Below are 22,923 nucleotides of genomic sequence, written 5' to 3' on the forward strand. Positions count from 1 at the left end.
ATAGGTGAAGATAACGTGATGCAAATCCTGAACAGTTCATTTGGCATGTTGTTGGACCCATCTGTACTGTGCTGCATGGTGTTGTGGTTGCAAAGATGGACCTTGCCATGGATGTTGGGAGTGAAGAAATGCATCGTGCAGCCTATTGCGCACAATTTGAGTCTTAAGAGAATGTCCTGTTGCTGCACGAAAAGCATTATTCAACATGGTGGCATTGCTGTCAGGGTTCTTCCAAGCCATAATCCCTAGGTACATCTACATTTATAATCCGCAAGCCACCCAACGGTGTGTGGCGGAGGGCACTTTACGTGCCACTGTCTTTACCTCCCTTTCCTGTTCCAGTCGCGTTTGATTCGCGGGAAGAACGACTGTCTGAAAGCCTCCGTGCGCGCTCTAATCTCTCTAATTTTACATTCGTGATCTCCTCAGGAGGTATAAGTAGGGGGAAGCAATATATTCGATACCTCATCCAGAAACGCACACTCTCGAAACCTGGCGAGCAATCTACACCGCGATGCAGAACGCCTCTCTTGCAGAGTCTGCCACTTGAGTTTATTGAACATCTCCGTAACGCTATCACGGTTACCAAATAACCCTGTGACGAAATGCGCCGCTCTTCTTTGGATCTTCTCTATCTCCTCCGTCAAACCGATCTGGTATGGATCCCACACTGATGAGCAATACTCAAGTATAGGTCGAACGAGTGTTTTGTAAGCCACCTCCACTGTTGATGGACTACATTTTCTAAGCACTCTCCCAATGAATCTCAACCTGGTACCCGCCTTACCAACAATTAATTTTATATGATCATTCCACTTCAAATCATTCCGCACGCATACTCCCAGATATTTTACAGAAGTAACTGCTACCAGTGTTTGTTCCGCTATCATATAATCACACAATAAAGGATCCTTCTTTCTATGTATTCGCAATACATTACATTTGTCTATGTTAAGGGACAGTTGCCACTCCCTGCACCAAGTGCCTATCTGCTTCAGCTCTTCCAGCATTTCGCTACAATTTTCTAATGCTGCAACTTCTCTGTATACTACAGCATCATCTGCGAAAAGCCGCATGGAACTTCCGACACTATCTACTAGGTCATTTATATATATTGTGAAAAGCAATGGTCCCATAACACTCCCCTGTGGCACGCCAGAGGTTACTTTAACGTCTGTAGACGTCTCTCCATTGAGAACAACATGCTGTGTTCTGTTTGCTAAAAACTCTTCAATCCAGCCACACAGCTGGTCTGATATTCCGGAGGCTCTTACTTTGTTTATCAGGCGACAGTGCGGAACTGTATCGAACGCCTTCCAGAAGTCAAGAAAAATAGCATCTACCTGGGAGCCTGTATCTAATATTTTCTGGGTCTCATGAACAAATAAAGCGAGTTGGGTCTCACACGATCGCTGTTTCCAGAATCCATATTGATTCCTACATAATACATTCTGGGTTTCCAAAAACGACATGATACTTGAGCAAAAAACATGTTCTAAAATTCTACAATAGATCGACGTCAGAGATATAGGTCTATAGTTTTGCGCATCTGCTCGACGACCCTTCTTGAAGACTGGGACTACCTGTGCTCTTTTCCAATCATTTGGGACCCTCCGTTCCTCTAGAGACTTGCGGTACACGACTGTTAGAAGGGGGGCAAGTTCTTTCGCGTACTCTGTGTAGAATCGAATTGGTATCCCGTCAGGTCCAGTGGACTTTCCTCTATTGAGTGATTCCAGTTGCTTTTCTATTCTTTGGACACTTATTTCAATGTCAGCCATTTTTTCGTTTGTGCGAGGATTTAGAGAAGGAACTGCAGTGCGGTCTTCCTCTGTGAAACAGCTTTGGAAAAAGGTGTTTAGTATTTCAGCTTTACGCGTGTCATCCTCTGTTTCAATGCCATCATCATCCCGGAGTGTCTGGATATGCTGTTTCGAGCCACTTACTGATTTAACGTAAGACCAGAACTTCCTAGGATTTTCTGTCAAGTCGGTACATAGAATTTTACTTTCGAATTCACTGAACGCTTCACGCATAGCCCTCCTTACGCTAACTTTGACATCGTTTAGCTTCTGTTTGTCTGAGAGGTTTTGGCTGCGTTTAAACTTGGAGTGGAGCTCTCTTTGCTTTCGCAGTAGTTTCCTAACTTTGTTGTTGTACCACGGTGGGTTTTTCCCGTCCCTCACAGTTTTACTCGGCACGTACCTGTCTAAAACGCATTTTACAATTGCCTTGAACTTTTTCCATAAACACTCAACATTGTCAGTGTCGGAACAGAAATTTTCGTTTTGATCTGTTAGGTAGTCTGAAATCTGCCTTCTATTACTCTTGCTAAACAGATAAACCTTCCTCCCTTTTTTTATATTTCTATTAACTTCCATATTCAGGGATGCTGCAACGGCCTTATGATCACCGATTCCCTCTTCTGCACTTAAAGAGTCGAAAAGTTCGGGTCTGTTTGTTGTCAGTAGGTCCAAGATGTTATCTCCACGAGTCGGTTCTCTGTTTAATTGCTCAAGGTAATTTTCAGATAGTGCACTCAGTATAATGTCACTCGATGCTCTGTCCCTACCACCCGTCCTAAACATCTGAGTGTCCCAGTCTATATCTGGTAAATTGAAATCTCCACCTAAGACTATAACATGCTGAGAAAATTTATGTGAAATGTATTCCAAATTTTCTCTCAGTTGTTCTGCCACTAATACTGCTGAGTCGGGAGGTCGGTAAAAGGAGCCAATTATTAACCTAGCTCGGTTGTTGAGTGTAACCTCCACCCATAATAATTCACAGGAACTATCCACTTCTACTTCACTACAGGATAAACTACTACTAACAGCGACGAACACTCCACCACCGGTTGCATGCAATCTATCCTTTCTGAACACCGTCTGTACCTTTGTAAAAATTTCGGCAGAATTTATCTCTGGCTTAAGCCAGCTTTCTGTACCTATAACGATTTCAGCTTCGGTGGTTTCTATCAGCGCTTGTAGTTCTGGTACTTTACCAACGCAGCTTCGACAGTTGACAATTACAATACCGATTGCTGCTTGGTCCCCGCATGTCCTGACTTTGCCCCGCAAAAACCGCCCAGCCCACGCCACACAACCCCTGCTACCCGTGTAGCTGCTTGTTGCGTGTAGTGGACTCCAGACCTATCCAGCGGAACCCGAAACCCCACCACCCTATGGCGCAAGTTGAGGAATCTGCAGCCAACACGGTCGCAGAACCATCTCAGCCTCTGATTCAGACCCTCCACTCGGCTCTGTACCAAAGATCCGCAGTCAGTCCTGTCGACGATGCTGCAGATGGTGAGCTCTGCTTTCATCCCGCTAGCGAGACTGGCAGGCTTCACCAAATCAGATAGCCGCCGGAAGCCAGAGAGGATTTCCTCCGATCCATAGTGACACACATCATTGGTGCCGACATGAGCGACCACCTGCAGATGGGTGCACCCTGTACCCTTCATGGCATCCGGAAGGACCCTTTCCACATCTGGAATGACTCCCCCCGGTATGCACACGGAGTGCACATTGGTTTTCTTCCCCTCTCTTGCTGCCATTTCCCTAAGGGGCCCCATTACGCGCCTGACGTTGGAGCTCCCAACTACCAGTAAGCCCACCCTCTGCGACCGCCCGGATCTTGCAGACTGAGGTTCAACCTCTGGAACAGGACAAGCAGCCATGTCAGGCCGAAGATCAGTATCAGCCTGAGACAGAGCCTGAAACCGGTTCGTCAGACAAACTGGAGAGGCCTTCCGTTCAGCCCTCCGGAATGTCTTTCGCCCCCTGCCACACCTTGAGACGACCTCCCACTCTACCACAGGTGAGGGATCAGCCTCAATGCGGGCAGTATCCCAGGCAACCACAGTCGTAGTCCGATCGGGGGATGCGTGGGACGAGCTGGCCGTCCCCGACAAACCCCCATCCGGACCCCCACAGTGATGCCCATTGGCAACAGCCTCAAGCTGTGTGACCGAAGCCAACACTGCCTGAAGCTGGGAGCGAAGGGATGCCAACTCAGCCTGCATCCGAATACAGCAGTTGCAGTCCCTATCCATGCTAAAAACTGTTTTGCAAAAAACGTCTAAACTAATCTACAGAGAGCGCAAACAAATCGACAAAATGTAAACGGTTATTAAAATACAAGATTGCCTAGTAAATGCAGTAATGCTGCTACTTGCGCACTGCTGACACTGCTCGGCGGCGGAAGGAGACTACGCGAATTTACACTATTCAGGTACTAAAACGTGATGCTACAACTCTCAAATACTATAATACGCCCGAAATTTATGAATTAAACAATGCAAGTACCAAAAACATGCAAAGAAATTAAGAATTAAACTATGTAACAAATGAGTGAGCTAGGAGTATACGACTTGCTGCTGCAGCTGCTTATCCAACGGCGGCAGGGAGCACACTGACTGTGACCAACCGACACTGGCCGTTCAAAACAAAAACAGAAGACAAACGACTACGCGAATTTACACTATTCAGGTACTAAAACGCGATGCTACAACTCTCAAATACTATAATACGCCCGAAATTTATGAATTAAACAATGCAAGTACCAAAAACACGCAAAGAAATTAAGAATTAAACTATGTAACAAATGAGTGAGCTAGGAGTATACGACTTGCTGCTGCAGCTGCTTATCCAACGGCAGCAGGGAGGTAGCGGTCATTCACTGCAGTAGTAGCACTTGGGCAGCCTGAGCGAGGCATGTCATTGACAGTTCCTGTCTATCTCCTCCATGTCTCAACAACATTGCTTTAGTTCACTCTGAGATGCCTGGACACTTCTCTTGTTGAGAGCCTTTCCTGGCACAAAGAAACAATGCGGATGCAATTGATCCACGGTATTGACCGTCTAGGCATGGTTGAACTACAAACAATGTGAGCCATGTAGCTCCTTCCTGGTGGAATGACTGGCAGTGATTGGCTGTTGGACCCACTCCATCTAATATGCACTGCTCATGCATGGTTGTTTACATCTTTGGGCGGGTTTAGTGACATCTCTGAACAGTCAAAAGGACTGTGTCTGTGATACAATATCCATCGTCAACATCTGTCTTCAGGAGTTCTCGAAACCGGGGTGACGGAAAACTTTTTTTGAGGTGTGTATTAGAGATGAAAGGTCATTGGTATACATAAGAAAAGAAAAAGTAAAGACCCGCAGTTGGAATCTTGTGGGACACTACATGCAAATAGTTGTCAGTTGGATGATGCCCAATCACATAATACGTGTGTCTTTCCTAATGACACCCCATTTCCTGACATAAATATAGAATGTCAACCATTTTGCAGCACTTCCTGTTGCGCTGTAATAATCTAATTTACTCAAATGAATATAATGATTTACACAGTGAAAATCTTTGACAGGTCACAAAATATACAACATACACTAGTAATCTGTAATTATCATTTAATGAAGTAAGTACATTCTCACTATATGTGCAGAAAGCCATTGAGAATTCTGAACTATGACTCTGACAATATATTATTTGCTGTGAATACTTTTGGAATAAAGAAGATCACCCATCAAAAAGCAGAAGTGTTTAGTCGTTGATAGGTACACACAAAAAGAAAGGAAACTCGCTAGCTTTCAGACTAATCCTAAAATTAAAATATTTTCTTTGTTTTTTGCATGTGCCTATCAACAACTCAACACTTCTGCATTTTGGTGAGTCGCTTCCTTTAATCAAAAGATATCTGCATTCTAACAGAAATTTTCTACAACATTTATTATTTGCTGTGAGATGGTTAATTTCTGGTGAACACTGTGTATGTGGGTATGATGATGGTAACATTCGTATTACTTCAGTTATATGTAATGACTGGACTGAGATATTCCACATCAACTTCTACTGAGCATGACAATCCCATCTCTTCTGTAACAATTATGAAACACTTGTTTAAATGTTTTGGAACACTGCACACATATGTTAGCAATGTCTCATTTGTTCTTAATGCTACCTGCGCCTCTCCATGTATGGTTCTAACAGTCTTCTATTCTACCTCACTATATCCCATACTGTTCATTTTGCTATCTGACAAGATTATCCTTTTCTCTTAATGCATTTGGTTTGATATATGTACTACTCTCTCTATTACCTGGAATATGTCTTGTAATGAGATACAGCATCAACGTTAGCACTGTTTCTGACTGACAAATACAGTTTGCATTTTGTTTCACAATATACCTTTATTTCTTGGGTAATCTATGGCTTCTGTGAAGACTTTGGGAAAAGCATTCAAAAAAGATACGTACTTTATCAATAAAAGTGTTTTTTTTCCATTCATGCCATAAGCAATGTAGACATCACCCCAGTTCAGGTCTTTGGGTGTCCTAAAATAATTTTTGGCTTACTGGCTATACCCTTTAATTCGGATTTAATATATTTTATACCTTGTTCAATTTAACATTTAATAAAAGGAATTGTGAATGTCTGAGACGCCACTGACTATTGGTTTCATAATATAATTTTGTTTATTAGATCTTTATGTAAATATATTATCAATTGCTGTTTGTAAGCAACTACCTACCCCAGTTAGGAAATTTATGGTAGGAATTAAGTTGAATGATAGTTTACTACCTATACTCAATTCTTACTGGAAGAATTGTTAAGAAAATCTACATTAGAATCACCAGTAACCACTATTTCCTTTTTTTTCCACTAAACAGGCTGTAGATCTTCAAGATTTATGAACAGATTACAACATCAGCAGCTGCTCAGCATACAATCAGTATTATGAAGGATTTACTATGAAATTCTACTTCTGCTGCCCATGCTTCCATATTCTGCTCTATGCAAAATTTATGAATGTGTCCTTAAATTTATGACAATTCCTGAAGAATGTGGCAGTTCCTTCTTTCACCATTTCTGCTCTACAAAAGTGAGATGACAACCTGAATCCTGTAACACTTAACTGATCTACACCAGTCGTCTCACAATGATCAACTGGGCAGATGTCAACTGGGTTTGAAGACTAATTGTTCAATGCTGCTTACAAGGGAACCTCCCCCATCGCACCCCCCTCAGATTTAGTTATAAGTTGGCACATTGGATGGGCCTTGAAAAACTGAACACAGATCAATCGAGAAAACATGAAGTAGTTGTGTGGAACTATGAAAAAAATATGCAAAATATACAAACTGAATAGTCCATGCGTAACATAGGCAACATCAAAGATAATGTGAGCTCAGTAGCGCCGTGGTCCCGTGGTTAGCGTGAACAGCTGCGGTACGAGAGGTCTTTGGTTCAAGTCTTCCCTCGAGTGAAAAGATTACTTTCTTCATTTTCGCAAAGTTATGATCTGCCCGTTCGTTCATTGACGTCTCTGTTCACTGTAATAAGTTTAGTGTGTGTTTTGCGACCGCACCGCAAAACCGTGCGATTAGTAGACGAAAGGACGTGCCTCTCCAATGGGAACCGAAAACATTTGATCGCAAGGTCATAGGTCAACCGATTCCTCCACAGGAAAACACGTCTGATATATTCTATACGACACTGGTGACAGATAATAATTGTCTGAAAATAAAAAATTAAACTCTTCACTCAAGGGAAGACTTGAACCCAGGACCTCTCATTCCACAGCTACTCACGCTAACCACGGGACCACGGCGTTTCTGAGCTCGCACTTTCCTTGATGTTGCCTATCTTGCACATGGACTACTCAGTTTGTATATTTTGCTTATTTTTTTCATAGTTCCACACAACTTCTTCCTGTTTTCTCGATAGATCTGTGTTCAGTTTTTCAAGGCCTATCCACTGTGCCAACTTATAACTAAATCTGAGGGTGGTGCGATGGGGAGGTTCCCTTCTTAGTAGTTCAGTAATTTTACTTCTTAGCCTTTGAATATTTTAATGCAATAAAAATAACTGGCATTTCACACTGACTGAGATGAAACTGGGTGGAAGTTTAATTTCTGCTTATTGCTGAAAAGTCTTTAATCAACAGCTGTTTGTACTGATGCAGTATACCAGAGTTATTTAGTTTGGTTTCTTTCTCAAACTGAAGGTTTGTTACAGTCCTAATGTCTCTTAAAACTTTGTTTCTTTCTGTCCTCCCTCCCACTAAAAGTGAGTGTTCTGAACCATGTGACCACTGGTATTTTATCACTTATGACAGCACCTTCCACTCTTAAATTTTCTATTAGCCCATCTAGTTTGTCCCTCCATTTCCTGTTGACACTAGTATAACCCCACCTATTTACAGAATCAATAATAACCATGTCAATATGTAACCCTGCATCCCGCATAAGCAACCATTCAAACACAATAACAATCCTAACAAAAAGTTCAAATGAAGCCAGGCAGGGTGTTAAGAGCACATGCAAACCTAATACTGGTACGTTTCAATGCTGATACAATGTTTGACATCACATCTACATTGCACACAAGATTCTGTCAACACTATTAACCAACCCAACCACTACAACCATAATGTCTTGCTTGGTGAAGTCGGCAAACTTGTCCTAAATCCCCCATCATCTTCTCCAGACTGGCAATAGGTTCAAAAAAAATTGTGACCATGTACTTTGATTCTAAGTCATCCTGCAAAAGTTGGCCAACACCTCTAGCATTACAACTACCTTCCCATATAATTTGATCTTCACTGACTTTCCTACCTGGGTCCTCCACCTAAGAGGTATCATCATTTCCTGATGTGAAGCTATTGTTCTATCTAAATGTTGTAAATTTTTAGCTGCACTAAAAAGTAACACGAAAGCAACAATTTTCATTTGTTTTGAATGTAGTTTACTAATTCTCACCCTACACTTCAGCAGTCAGTAGTCTCCGTCTTTGCAAGATATTATCCTCAACTTGACATTAACATCAAGGACTCGTCTTAGTGGTGAATGGAGCTTGCCTCCTCCCTTTCCTCACACAGAAAAGTCAGCAGATATTCCTGATCACTAATGATTAAGACTGTCTGACAACAGCGACCCTTTATGTCAGAAACACTGTATAATTAATAGATACTTTTTCATTAATCCATAGATAACTCCCATTGCATGGAAGTGGTCAAAACTTACACTTACTGTGCACCTTGTGTTTGACTACAAATAAGTAGTTATTGTCTCACGTCTCTTAATTGAGACGATATGTGAACATAATTTATTACATTCTCCCTTGTTACTACAAGTATTTACAACTAGCTTTGCTTGTTTTAAATATTGTTGCTTGAAGTACATAGAAGAAAGTACTTTCACATTTTTTTAAAGAAAGCTCTCTTAAAACAAAGGAAGTAAGTTACTTTCTGTACAGACTTCCTGTTAAGCGAAAAAATGAATTCTTCAGAAAATCTTTATCACAAAGCAATAATATAGAACAGTGGGGCTCTGCTAACAGGGTTTTTTAATGTCTTACCAATGTTTCTTTAGGCTTCTCCGCAAATGAGGACCGGAATTTTAAGGCTTCTGTGAGGAGCTGGGCTCTGTGCTCTGAGGAAAATCTCATTGAATCATTCCTCTTGTCTTTTTTCATAGTTATTGTAAATTCATTTGACAACTGTCCAGCAACCTTAACACTAGGAGATACATTGATAAAGTCGTTGTAGAGCCATCTATTTGTAACTTCCAGCGTTGACGGGTTGTAAGTTGTTATTCCTGCTGATCCTATTGAAAACACTCTTTTATACCTGCAACAACAACCAAGAAGCAACAGGCAACAAGTAGTTTTGTCGACTTATATTATTAACAACTTACAGCTAAAATACTTACTTCCCTTTCCATGAATGTTTTGTGACGAGAAAGCACGCCACATCTTCATTATCTTTCAAAGGAATCATCTTGTCACATTAAACACGATGCTCTTAAAAAATATGTACGGTAAGGATGGATCATTACGCCCAGTGTAACTAGCGACGTTAAACGCCAATAATTAATCGTAACTGCATCGTAAAAGGCAGTTCCCAAACCACGTGAATAATTGTATTTTGTTTTCACAACACGTCAAATGTCAAACACAGTGACGTCTGGGGTACATTATACACTGATATCAATCGCAGTTTACTCATTGGCAGCATCTGTATGCTATCGATGATGAACTTGTTTGTTTAAGAGCATTTCGGTCAAATACCAATGTTCACTATTTCAGTACATAAACTGCCGTTCAAGTCATACCAAACCACCGCTATCGCCATCACGGAAGGGGTGTTTTGTTGGTGTCAGCTGTTTCCCTGTCGCAGTGGTGCCAAAATGCTCAATATGTAGTGCGTAATATAACCTTATTGTTCTAGTTTGAAAACATGGGGAGAATGATACCACAGTTATCGCCAACTGATGAATAGGACCACCTCTTTTCCGCATCATTCATGTTTCTTTAACTTTTGTTAATGTTCGCTGCCTATGACGTGCATTGCATCGAAGTTCCTTGAAGTTATGGCGCTGTTGTAAACTGCTTGTTCGATTTTTCCAAAGCAACACGAAACAGTAACAGTTGCAGTGTTGCACGTAATGGTGTAGATCTTCATTCTTTAATAATGTGTTGCTATCACCATCATGAAGAGTCTTGACGTCTTGTGACATCCATTAAGTAGTAGTTTTATGCCTGTAGGTTTCAGGAATGCATCTAGATCATGCACCTTTATTGTAATGACAATCAGGCTCCAGATTTGATAAAAATATCTTAACATTCAAAGAGCCGTAGCGTTCAGGTGTTTACCAACTTTGTGTACTCTGTGTTATATCTTGTACAAGTCCCATTCATTTGAGTAGTATTGAATTACAGACACTACAAGTATTTTGCATACTGTCCGTTTTGTAAATAAACTGCAGTAGCCCCGTATCTGACTAATGAATCTTAGCTTGTCATTTTACCTACAGTCAAGCCTGTGTGGCAGTTCCACGTTCTGCACATTGTTATTCACAAATATTTGTGCTACAAGAATGGACGTAGCTGTGGTTCATATTCACAAATATTTATGCAACGTGACTGGATCTAGTTGTGACTCACTAACCCTATAGTCGAAGAATACCACACTTTTATGTTTCCTGAAGTGTACATTTTGGCATTTCTTTACATTAATATCTAGTTGTTAGTCTTTGGGCCAGGTTGATATTTTGTCAAAATATAACTGGTTGTTTCTGCAGTTTTTGACATGTGCAACTTCCTCATAGATAACTGCACCATCTATGAAAAGCCTAAGATTGCAACTATTGCTATCTGCTAGGTCATTAATATGTAACATGAACAGCGACAGCCCTATTACATTCCCCAGGGGCTCAGCAGATTTTACATCAGTGTTTGTGGATGGTTGTCCATACAAGGTAATGTTGTGAATCCTGCCTCTAAGTAAATTTTTGATCCCATGCAAACTCGGTTGGATGTCCTTAAAGAACATATTTTCATTAGAGGATGTCATTGTGGTATTTACCCCATAAGGTTTTGTGAAAGTCCAGAAATACTGTTTTATTTTGCCTTCCTCTATCCATATCATTGCGTAAATCGCGAGAAGAGTGCAAGTTGGGTTTCAAACACTTATAGTGTCCCCCTCTTATTTCTTTCATCAGTGGTATTAAAGAAATTCTGGAGGATAGGAAGTGGTAATGTTGCTGCTGAAAGGCTGAATTTTAATTTATGCTTCTGTATATGTCCATATGACTGCTTAACAACTAATGCTTTATGTTAGTTGCTTCACAATTAATTATGTTCATCTTTAGTAAGGCCCATTTTCTATGCATAGTGTGTATATGACTAGCAGTCACAAGAAACAGTGTACATATACTTCAAAGAAACAGCCATTAGATTAGATTTACTTTCATTCCAATTGATCCGAAGTGAGGAGGTCCTCCAGGATGTGGAACGTGTCAGAAAAACAACAATACAAGACAAATATTTGCAACTAAAACAGTTAAGCTAATGTACCATTCCACAGGTCCCAAGTGGAATTATTGTCAAAGTTTTTTATTTATTTATAAGGTAATAAACATGTAATACAACTACTGTAATACTTATTTACAATGAACACATTACTGCACTGAAATGGTGCAGAAGTTATGTTGTACTTATATACCAATCAGTTGGTTTTACTATAAAATTCATCAATGGAGTAGAAGGAGTTGGCCACCAATAAATCCTTTAGGCTTCTCTTAAACTGAATTTCATTGGTTGTTAAGCTTTTTATGGCTGCTGGCAAGTTATTGAAAATGTGTGTTCCTGAATAATGCACACCTTTTTGTACAAGACTAAGTGACTTTAAATCCTTGTGAAGATTATTCTTATTTCTAGTATTGATTCCATGAATTGAGCTGTTGGTTTGAAAAAGTGATATATTTTTCATGACAAATTTCATTAAGGAATAAATATATTGGGAAGCAGTAGTTAGTATCCCTAATTCCCTAAACAGGCTTCTCCAAGATGAGCAAAGTAAATAGGAGTTGCAAAAATTCAAAATAAAAAATTGTGGAACATCAATTCAATGTATTTAAGTTTTAACAAATTAAAGACTGTGTGTTGAAATCAACTAGTAGCAAGCTCTGTGTCTTAAGAAAATTTTGTTCCAACCTTAAGTTCTGTAGTATTTGACTGCTAAGATCTAAAACTCTGATGACCAAGACTCTAAAAAATGAAAATCATTTGTGATCTAATGTCAAATAAGTGCATTTTTAAATTGTCAAAATATTCCAGCATTATTTTATACATCATGGTTTTCAGTTCTTCACACTGGACTCGCATTCGGGAGGACGACGGTTCAATCCCGCGTCCAGCCATCCTGATTTAGGTTTTCCGTGATTTCCCTAAATCGCTCCAGGCAAATGCCGGGATGGTTCATCTGAAAGGGCACGGCCGACTTCCTTCCCCGTCCATCCCTGATCCGACGAGACCGATGACCTCGTAATTTGGTCTCTTCCCACAAACCCAACCAATCAGTTCTTCATGCTGTTTAGAGCTCAGTTTCTGCTAGAAATGAAGCAGAAGAAGTTGCTGTCAGTATGTATGACTGGTTAAATGTTTTTCAGAATAGTAATGCTAACAAAGTAACTTACAAAACTAAATACATCCACTTTGAGTTTATCATTATATACAGAGATAATATATATTGCAAAATGGACGTTGATGGAAGTGAATTTGTGCACCACACCTTTCACCAAAGGAAATTGACCTTTTGGGGTTCCTGATGTAGTAATTCCAGCAGGGGTGACAAGACAATGAACAGATTCTTTTGAAACATCAGGACCTATTGCAAAGAGAGATAAAGACTCTGTGTCCTGAAGTAAAACCAGAACCTGAATGAGAATCTCAAGTCAGTGTCAATGAGAATCCTGAGGAAGAACCTGACCAGACAGAAATTTCAGAACACAAGGAAGGTGAAAGCACTGTTTGTGAAAGACTTTGAACCCCTTCAGACATAACCATTTTAGAAGTGGAAAATCAAATCTTTGGCTACTGTAAAATATGGTATTTCAGTAAACTATTTTTAGGGGTTTTGGCCTTGGTGATGATTTCAGAATCAAAATTTGTTCTAAAAAAGACTGTAACATAGAGGAAAAATACCAATATTTTGCCAAAAAAGAAACGGCTGTGTAGGGAACACTATCTCAGTTTGCAGTAAATTTATTTAGTTTTAAATTTGTGTACGCTGTAATGTGATACAGCTGTACAGGGGTTAACCACTTAATATGTTATGTTAGCTTAAAAATGTCTGTATCATTGGACAAAGGACATTTTAAGGATAATATATATGCAGAATTTGTTTCTTAAGTATGTCAAACTAAATGATGACAATAAAGTGGAGCTTTAAAACGTATTATCTTAACACTCTCAATTGTCCATCGCCAATATTCAGCCTGTAACAACTCAAATGTAGAGGTAGAAATCTATTTTTGCTCTAAATTGTTCAGAATATGCTGAACATAAAAATTACGGTGGATGAAAATCCAAACTTTTCGATAAGAGGTTCCTTCTCGCTTTCCATCTCGCATACTTAGATTACAGGTGCAGCACATTAGTAATAAACTTAAGCAAAGCAAGATTACAAATAGTTAGCTCAATTCATTCCACATCTCAAGATTTACCTTTCGCAGTGGTTTTACAGAGCACAGTCTGTGAATGAATGGATTGTAATATACATTTCATCAATGTTTACTATCTTTTGTTACGCATTTATCATTCTGCTTCCCTGTTCTAATAGACAATGGGAAGTAGTTGTTCATGGTAGTCTGATTATTTATATCCCAGTGTCATTGCCTCTTGTCAGTCAGAGCAGTCCCTGGAAGGTAGCAGCTTCAGTAGATTCTTACCAAAGTAAAATAAATGCATGAAAGACCTCGAGCCAGAAGAGGTGCTCTGGCTCATAGTGGCTAGATAAAAATAGTTCAGACAAACAACACTGGAGAGAGAAACTTGCGAGTAAGGGTCTCCCAACATGTGGAGAAACTCTGCATTCATTATGCCATCCATACCAAAGTCTCACTCTCCATTGTAAAGGTGGGGTCGGTTTATTTTACTTTATCTGACATGAATTTTTACTCCATAGCTGTTGCATACACTTCATACTAATGCTCAGTGATTAGAGCTACGAGTCAGTGGAAGGGGAGGAGTGTGATGGTGGTGGAGGTAATGTTTCTGCCTCATCGAGAGCATACTGGAAGTTACATGTGCCTGTTGGGTACTGCCAAATGGCATGGATCTCACAGAACTTGTCGAGATAGAGTTTTGGTGAACATAGGTTTACTGAGTTGGTGGCTGGTAACCTCTTCCAGATCTTATGTCCGAGACATGTTTCAGTAAGCACCATTGTGGAACATTTTGTTTCACAAGGAGGGGGACTCGTGGCTTGACAATCTTTGTCATGAGAGTAGTATAAAACATTTTTGAGGTGAGCTAAATGCTGAATGGGTAGATGGCTGTTGACGTGAAACTAACAGTAGCAGGCAGCTCATTTGGGACTCCTTGGTTGTCAGCAGGTGGATATGTTACCAACTGAATTGTCACTTGTAGAAACTGCCAAGTGCTCAGAAAACTTAAGACTATGAATTGTTAACAGAGAATAAAGATTTCATATTCCTTCTTCTAATTATTTGGCATAATGATTGTAGTGGTGGTATAATGCAATTACAACTCTCAAAATTAATGGCAGTAGGGACCAACAGCACTGTGGATTAAAAATGAGAAAGAATTGCAATTAGAGTCTGGAACTGAAGTGTGTATTGTTTTATAACATAAATACATTTGCAAGCATCTCATCATATGGCAGAGAGATGCTGACAAATGTGCTGAGCAAATATTTTTTGTGAAATTTAAGATTGGGACCTACATGGTCAGTCATCAGACTGTCACTGTTTCCAACAAACAGCAAGATTTTCTGTTTAACATCAAACATAATTTAATGGCCACCAGACAGTATTAGGAAAAGAAAAAAAAAAGTGTCACAACTTGCTGCACCACAGTTGTATTGAGCTTACTTAGGTATGCAAGGCACTGTCTGAGACAATTTTTAACTTCCTGACTGCTTGCGAAAACACAGTCATGTACATTCCTCAAATGAAAATACTTCTATTTGATAAATATCAATAGGCTTCAGATAACCCACTGAGCGCATGAGGTCAGAAGCAGATTGACAATATTAAATGCATTCCAGTACGTTTTATAAGACTGGATCATTCAGCACGACCTGCAAACCCAATGCCTCTGAGGTGAAACTGGTCATCATTCTTCATGATGCATCAAGCATACAAGATGGGCTCCAATCCACTTTTGTCTGAATTCGATAGTGTTGCTTATGAGCTACTCATGACACTTGAAAAACTGTCATTGAACAACAAGGTCTTTTATTAATTGTGCAGAGGGTTTTCTTTTAGATTTGAATGTGGCAAATATTGACTTTTATGCAAATATTGGAGTAAAAGCTCACCTTGCCTCCTTAAAAGGCCCAAAATTATTTTAAATGAAACTGTTTTAAAATTAAAATTAAATTTCATTGTTTTCATCTGTGTCTGACACTAAATTAGGTAAGCACTATGGCGTGATTCCGTATCAATTCAGTGCAGCACTCAACCTGAACCTCTCAGATTTCTTTCACATTTGGTGCATTCAATGATCCAAATAAGAGACAGAAAACTACCAATTTGCAGAGATATATGAGAGTTGTGAATGAAGTTACAGGTATCTGTCCCAACATAAATGGCTGTAATTCTGGTTCTAGTCCAGATATAGCAATGAAACTTGTATCAGTGAAAAGCTAATGAGCAGAGCTTTATGTTGATAAGCAATATGGCGGGTTTCTAAGAATTGCCACATTCAAGGTTAATTGACCTTAACCTTTAACCTTGACTATCTTAAAATATCCCACCTTCAGTTTTTTTAAATATGTTGTATTGCCCTAATAAACTAATATAAACATCGTAAATATCAAGAGCGCACACCAAAGGCATTACTAACAAAATGTAGTAAGAAACTGGATATCCAAATTTTTTGTTGTGAACAGCCAGTCATAGAGACTTTTATTTCAACCAATGACCATTAGCTTTTTTGACGTGTATGGCTTGTTTACACAAACTGCAGCATGTATATGCTGTGAAATAGTATATAGTAAGAGTTTGTATACGGTGGATTTCAAGTCAAAAGTGTATTGTTACAGTCCATTTATAGGAGGAGGTCAAGCAAGAGTACAGAATAATTTGAGGAATGTTCAGGAGCGTATGGTAGACAAGCGTACTAATATATTACAAGCGTACTAATATATTGCAAGGTGGAAAAATTAGCAGCAAATGTAGAAAACAAATATCACAAAATCCATTAAACCCTGCAGGTGTTGGCCCAGCTGTGCTTGGTACTTCCAGAGCCAGAGATGATGTTGAGTGAAGGTGAAATAGCATCAAATCTGGCACTGGATTCTTTAAATACTAGTTTTCAGATTTTAAGTGAATCTCCTGTGGACCGAGTGAGGTGGCGCAGTGGTTATCACACTGGACTCACGTTTGGGATAAAGACAGTTCAAACCCGAGCCCAGCCATCCTGATTTAGGTTTTCCGACGTTTCCCTAAATAGCTTCAGGCAAGTGCCGGGATGGTTCCTTTGAAAGGGCACAGCCGACTTCCTTTCCTAATCCGATGGAACAATGACCTCGCTGTTTGCTCCCATCCCCCAAATCAACCAACCAGTCTCCTATGGAAAAAAAAGAGACATCAGTGTGAAAAAAAATATCTAAAGCAAAAACTGGAAAAGGTTGCTTCAGTGTTGGAGTTTGCTTATGTGGCACAAATGGTAAAAGAAAAGTGTGAAAACACTGGAAGAAGAGAAATCGTAGCTCAGCTGAAAGATAAGTTTCACAATACATAATGTATGTGTGACAAAATATAAATTTTGACAGCACGCCCAAAGAAACCATAAAAGAATTTTCCGTTTCAGATTACTTGTACAAAGAGCAAAACAGAAGCAGAACATGCTATATTAAGTGACACCAAATCGCAAGACAAGACATTGTGAGAACACTGTTCAACATGTACATGATTTTTTACTGTGATCGTAATGAGTTGTGTGATGCTGGGAAGAAAAGGCCGTGTTTCTTTGGAAGGAAAATAGGAGTGAGGTGCGTAAGCAGAAGCAGCTAGAGTTACACAATCTTAAGGTACTGTATGCGTATTTCAAAGGTACACACCCAGATGTAAATATTGGCTACTCAAAATGTGAGTTAAGGCCAAATCACTTGTTGATGCTTATGCCAGTGTGGCCTGTGCCTAGTGATGGTTTCTTCAGCTACAAGATGCAATCAAATTGCACAGAGCTAGTGCTGATTGACTGTCACCACAAAAGACTGCTTTTGGAATTGAAATTAGCTGCAGGACAGTGCAAATCCAGTCCCAACTACCAAAATTTATGTGCCCGAGTTGTTCACGTTAGGAGTAATCGCAGCAATCTATGTGCAATGGAAGAGCCTTACCTCCGGAGAAACAACCTTCATGATCACAGTCATGCTGCTTGTGCGTGTGTCCTATCACCAGAATTCTAAGTTAATAGTTGAAGGGCACACATTGATAATTAAGCATTAAGAACACACATTACCATCATGAAAGCACTGTGTAGTATTCATTACATGCAGTCCTGTACTTCCAACATGTTTCATAGATGCATGTCACTATTGTGCAAATTTGACAAGACTGACTGATTATCTGTTTGGTGTGAACTGCACTGACAAATTACATACATGTGCTGGTTAACTACAAGCAAGGTAGTTCTAGAGATTAAAACAAAATCAGCAGATGATTTCATCAAGTTTACAACAGTTTCTACCACACACATACTGCCCAGCTGCAGTCCCAGACCTTTAAAATCACTAATGAAGAACTCAAAGTAAATGAGTATCTCGTTGTTTGTGATTTTGTACGGAATTACCCCTTCACCATTCAGGATGAGGTACAAGGAATTCATATGTTACAATTCATCCATTTGTAGCTTACTACTGAGAAGCAAATACTAACGAAATACAACATGTCATATCTGACTGCCTTCAGTATGCTAAAGTGTGTGTATATTCTTTCCAGCACAATTTCTTAAAATGTCTTTTCCCCAACTGCAAAGCACATTTACTGCCTTTCAGATGGATGTGCTGCCCATTACAAAGGAAGAAAAAAAAATCATTAATCTGTCCTACCATCATGAAGATTTTGAATGGTTTCTTTTTTTCCCCCTACAGCACATAGTAAAGGACTTTGTGATGAGCTTACAGGGGCTGTAAAGAGATTAGCCACAGTTGCTAGTTTCAGTGGTGCAAATAAAATATTCTTCAAACGCATTTGACTACACCAGTATCCCATCATGATTAAGACACTGCCAAGCTGAAGCAACATTTCAAGAATACAAGTAAGGTTCACACCCATAAATTTAATTGTATAATGCCAATAGCGAACGTATAGTAAATCCAAAGACATATTCTGCTTCCATAGTGAGCAGAGAAGAGTCAGTGATTGCTATGTAGAAATAAATAATGTTGACAGACATTGTGGATTTGTTGTCTATGTGTATGGCTGTAATTGGTGTGTTGCATCTGTTTTACAAACTTATGAAGGAACAGATTAAGTACAGGCCAGCATCTTGCATCCACATGGACTATCTGCATCATTTGTGTATCCTGCCGTACCAGACACTTGTGTCATCAGAAGATGTGACACTATCACATGACTAGATCTGGTGACCCCAACTGGAAAGATATACTGTCTCCATCCATCAGATCTGGTGAATATCAATAATTTAATTGGAGACTTGTGAAATGATTGTAAGGGCTTTTTATTGCCTTTTCATTGAAGCTTCACTGTAAATGGTTCATGATACCACTACAATAATATAAACAATATTTTTGTTCAACATTACTTATGAAATGTATTTTTTAATCGTATTTATCTGCTACATTCTGCATTTTTATAGCATAATGATGCTGACAAAATAAATTTTTGGTCATGATGCCTTTGTGAAAAATGTGAAAATTGTTTTATTCACCTTATAATGTACAGACACCCCCGCCCCCCCCCCCCCCCCCCCCCCCATGAGCCATGGACCTTGCTGTTGGTGGGGAGGCTTGTGTGCCTCAGCAGTACAGATGGCCGTACTGAAGGTGCAACCACAACAGAAGGGTATCTGTTGAGAGGCCAGACAAACATGTGGTTCCTTAAGAGGGACAGCAGCCTTTTTAGTAGTTGCAAGGGCAACAGTGTGGATGATTGACTGATCTGGCTTTGTAACACTAACCAAAACGGCCCTCCTGTGCTGGTACAGCGAACGGCTGAAAGCAAGGGGAAACTACAGCCGTAACTTTTCCCGAGGGCATGCAGCTTTACTGTATGGTTAAATGATGGCGTCCTCTTGGGTAAAATATTCCAGAGATAAAACAGTCCCCCATTCGGATCTCCGGGCGGGGACTACTCAAGAGGACATCGTTATCAGGAGAAAGAAAACTGGCATTCTACGGATCGGAGCACTGAATGTCAGATCCGTTAATTGTGCAGGAAGGTTAGAAAATTTAAAAAGGGAAATGGATAGGTTAAAGTTAGATACAGTGTGAATTAGTGAAGTTCACTGGCAGGAGGAACAAGACTTTTGGTCAGGTGAATCTAGGGTTATAAATACAAAATCAAATAGGGGTAATGCAGAAGTAGGTTTAATAATGAATTAAAAAATAGGAGTGCAGGTTAGCTACTACAAACAGCATAGTGAACGCATTATTGTGACCAAGATAGACACGAAGCCTACACCTACTACAGTAGTACAAGTTTATATGCCAACTAGCTCTGCAGATGATGAAGAAATTGATGAAATGTATGATGAGATAAAAGAAATTATTCAGGTAGTGAAGGGAGACAAAAATTTAATAGTCATGGGTGACTGGAATTCGAGATTAGGGAAAGTGAGAGAAGGAAAAATAGTAGGTGAATATGGATTGGGGGTAAGAAATGAAAGAGGAAGCCATCTGGTAGAATTTTGAACAGAGCATAACTTAATCATAGCTAACACTTGGTTCAAGAATCATACATGGAAGAATCCTGGAGATACTAGAAGGTATCAGATAGATTATATAATGGTAAGACAGAGATTTAGGAACCAGGTTTTAAATTGTAAGACATTTCCAGGGACAGATGTGGACTCTGACCACAATCTATTGGTTATGAGCTGTAGATTAAAACTGAAGAAACTGCAAAAAGGTGGGAATTTAAGGAGATGGGACCTCGACAAACTGACTAAACCAGAGGTCGTACAGAGTTTCAGGGAGAGCATAAGGGAACAATTGACAGGAGGGGGAAAGAAATACAGTAGAAGAAGAATGGGTAGCTCTGAGGGATGAAGTAGTGAAGGCAGCAGAGGATCAAATAAGTAAAAAGACGAGAGCTAGTAGAAATCCTTAGGTAACAGAAGAAATATTGAATTTAATTGATGAAAGGAGAAAATATAAAAATGCAGTAAATGAAGCAGGCAAAAAGGAATACAAACATCTCAAAAACGAGATTGACAGGAAGTGAAAAATAGCTAAGCAAGGATGGCTAGAGGACAAATGTAAGGATGTAGAGGCTTATCTCACTAGGGGTAAGATAGATACTGCCTACAGGAAAATTAAAGAGACCTTTGGAGGAAAGAGAACCACTTGTATGAATGTCAAGAGCTCAGATGTAAACCCAGTTCTAAGCAAAGAAGGGAAAGCAGAAAGGTGGAAGGAGTATATAGAGGGTCTATGCAAGGGTAATGTACTTGAGGACAATATTATGGAAATGGAAGAGGATGTAGATGAAGATGAAATGGGAGATACGATACTGCATGAAGAGTTTGACAGAGCACTAAAAGACCTGAGTCGAAACAAGGCCCCGGGAGTTGGCAACATTCCATTAGAACTATTGACGGCCTAGGGAGAGCCAGTCCTGACAAAACTCTATGGTGAGCAAGATGTATGAGACAGGCGAAATACCCTCAGACTTCAAGAAGAATATAATAATTCCAATCCCAAAGAAAACAGGTGTGGACAGATGTGAAAATTACCAAACTATCAGTTTAATAAGTCACGGATGCAAAATAATAACACGAATTCTTTACAGACGAATGGAAAAACTGGTAGAAGCCGACCTCGGGAAGATCAGTTTGGATTCCGTAGAAATATTGGAACACGTGAGGCGATACTGACACTACGACTTATCTTAGAAGCTAGATCAACGAAAGGCAAACCTACGTTTCTAGCATTTGTAGACGTACTTTTGACAATGTTGACTGGAATAATCTATTTCAAATTCTAAAGGTGGCAGGGGTAAAATACAGTGAGAGAAAGGCTATTTACAATTTGTACAGAAACCAGATGGCAGTTATAAGAGTCGAGGGACATGAAAGGGAAGCAGTGGTTGGTAAGGGAGTGAGACAGGATTGTAGCCTCTCCCCAATGTTATTCAACATAGAGGGAGACCAAGAGATGAATGCACTAAGGAGATTCAAAAGGATGTAGGTTGCAGTAAGTACTGGGAGATGAAGAAGCTTGCACAGGATAGAGTAGCATGGAGAGCTGCATCAAACCAGTCTCAGGACTGAAAACCACAACAACAACTATGTACAGAATTTCAGAATATAAGTTTGATTTAGAGGAGAGAGGCGGGGTTACAGTGTACTCAATTGAAAATTTAGTCGGACTTACAGTATTACTTGTCAAAGAATTTACTTATTTATTTGGTGTGCCATCTTTATATTTACCATGTTTATAGTAGCCTGTAGGAGTGATGCAACATGTTCTTTCAAAGAAACTGAAGGTGGGGTATTTTGAGATTTAAGGTCAATGACCTTGAAAGTGAAAATTCTTAGAAACCCACCATGTTGCATATAAGTGCAAAGGTCTACTCATTAGCTGTCCAATAATACAAGTTTCACTGCTGTATCTGAATTAGAAGCAGAATTATAGTCATTTATACTGAGTCACACATACGAATTTCCAAACTTTACAGACCTGTACTTTTCTTCACAACTGTCACATACCTCTGCACATTGGCGGTTTTCCATCTCTTATTTGGCTCATTGGGTGCACCAAATTTGGAAGAAATCTGAGATGGTCTGCATTGAATTGACATTAATTAATCTGTGATTTTGTTGTAGCATAATTCAGCGCCTCAGAGTGTCGTCATGTCCTTGGTTGCTTAATCATCTTCCAAAATATGTCTTTAGCTTTAAAAATTCAAAATAATGTTCCATATCAGTAAGCTGTGTATGATGCTGCAGCAGACAAGGCCTCGATGAGAAAAGAAATATTTCGTCTGCTAGGATTCCCTCAGTGCCTTAAGACGACAAAAGTACCCAGTGGAGAAAAAATAGGCTACTGTTATTCTGTCCTCCTCCAGCAACAGAAGGAGAGGTTTGCATTATTCTGCTGGTTAGCAATACACAGCATAGTTCCTTCAAGCCTCAAAACAGACCCATGTTTTAACAGACATTGTTCCATACTTAAGTGCTGGAGTCTGCAATGAG

At 39.7% G+C, this 22,923-nt stretch overlaps 1 protein-coding gene across 1 annotated transcript in view; it reads right to left on the reverse strand.

Moving 5' to 3' along the window:
* Positions 1–10,171, reverse strand: part of LOC126483610 (dnaJ homolog subfamily C member 13) — a 380,828-nt gene extending 370,657 nt beyond the window's left edge. Inside the window, exons 1-2 of the mRNA XM_050106649.1 lie at positions 9,723–10,171; positions 9,370–9,640 (exon numbers count right to left, since the gene is read on the reverse strand). Of these exons, the coding sequence (XP_049962606.1) occupies positions 9,370–9,640; positions 9,723–9,790 (339 nt within the window). The 5' untranslated portion in view covers positions 9,791–10,171. The remainder of the gene's footprint in view (positions 1–9,369; positions 9,641–9,722) is intronic.
* Between the last annotated feature and the right edge of the window lie 12,752 nt (positions 10,172–22,923).

Source organism: Schistocerca serialis, chromosome 6 (assembly GCF_023864345.2).
Source record: "Schistocerca serialis cubense isolate TAMUIC-IGC-003099 chromosome 6, iqSchSeri2.2, whole genome shotgun sequence".
Taxonomy (NCBI): domain Eukaryota; kingdom Metazoa; phylum Arthropoda; class Insecta; order Orthoptera; family Acrididae; genus Schistocerca; species Schistocerca serialis.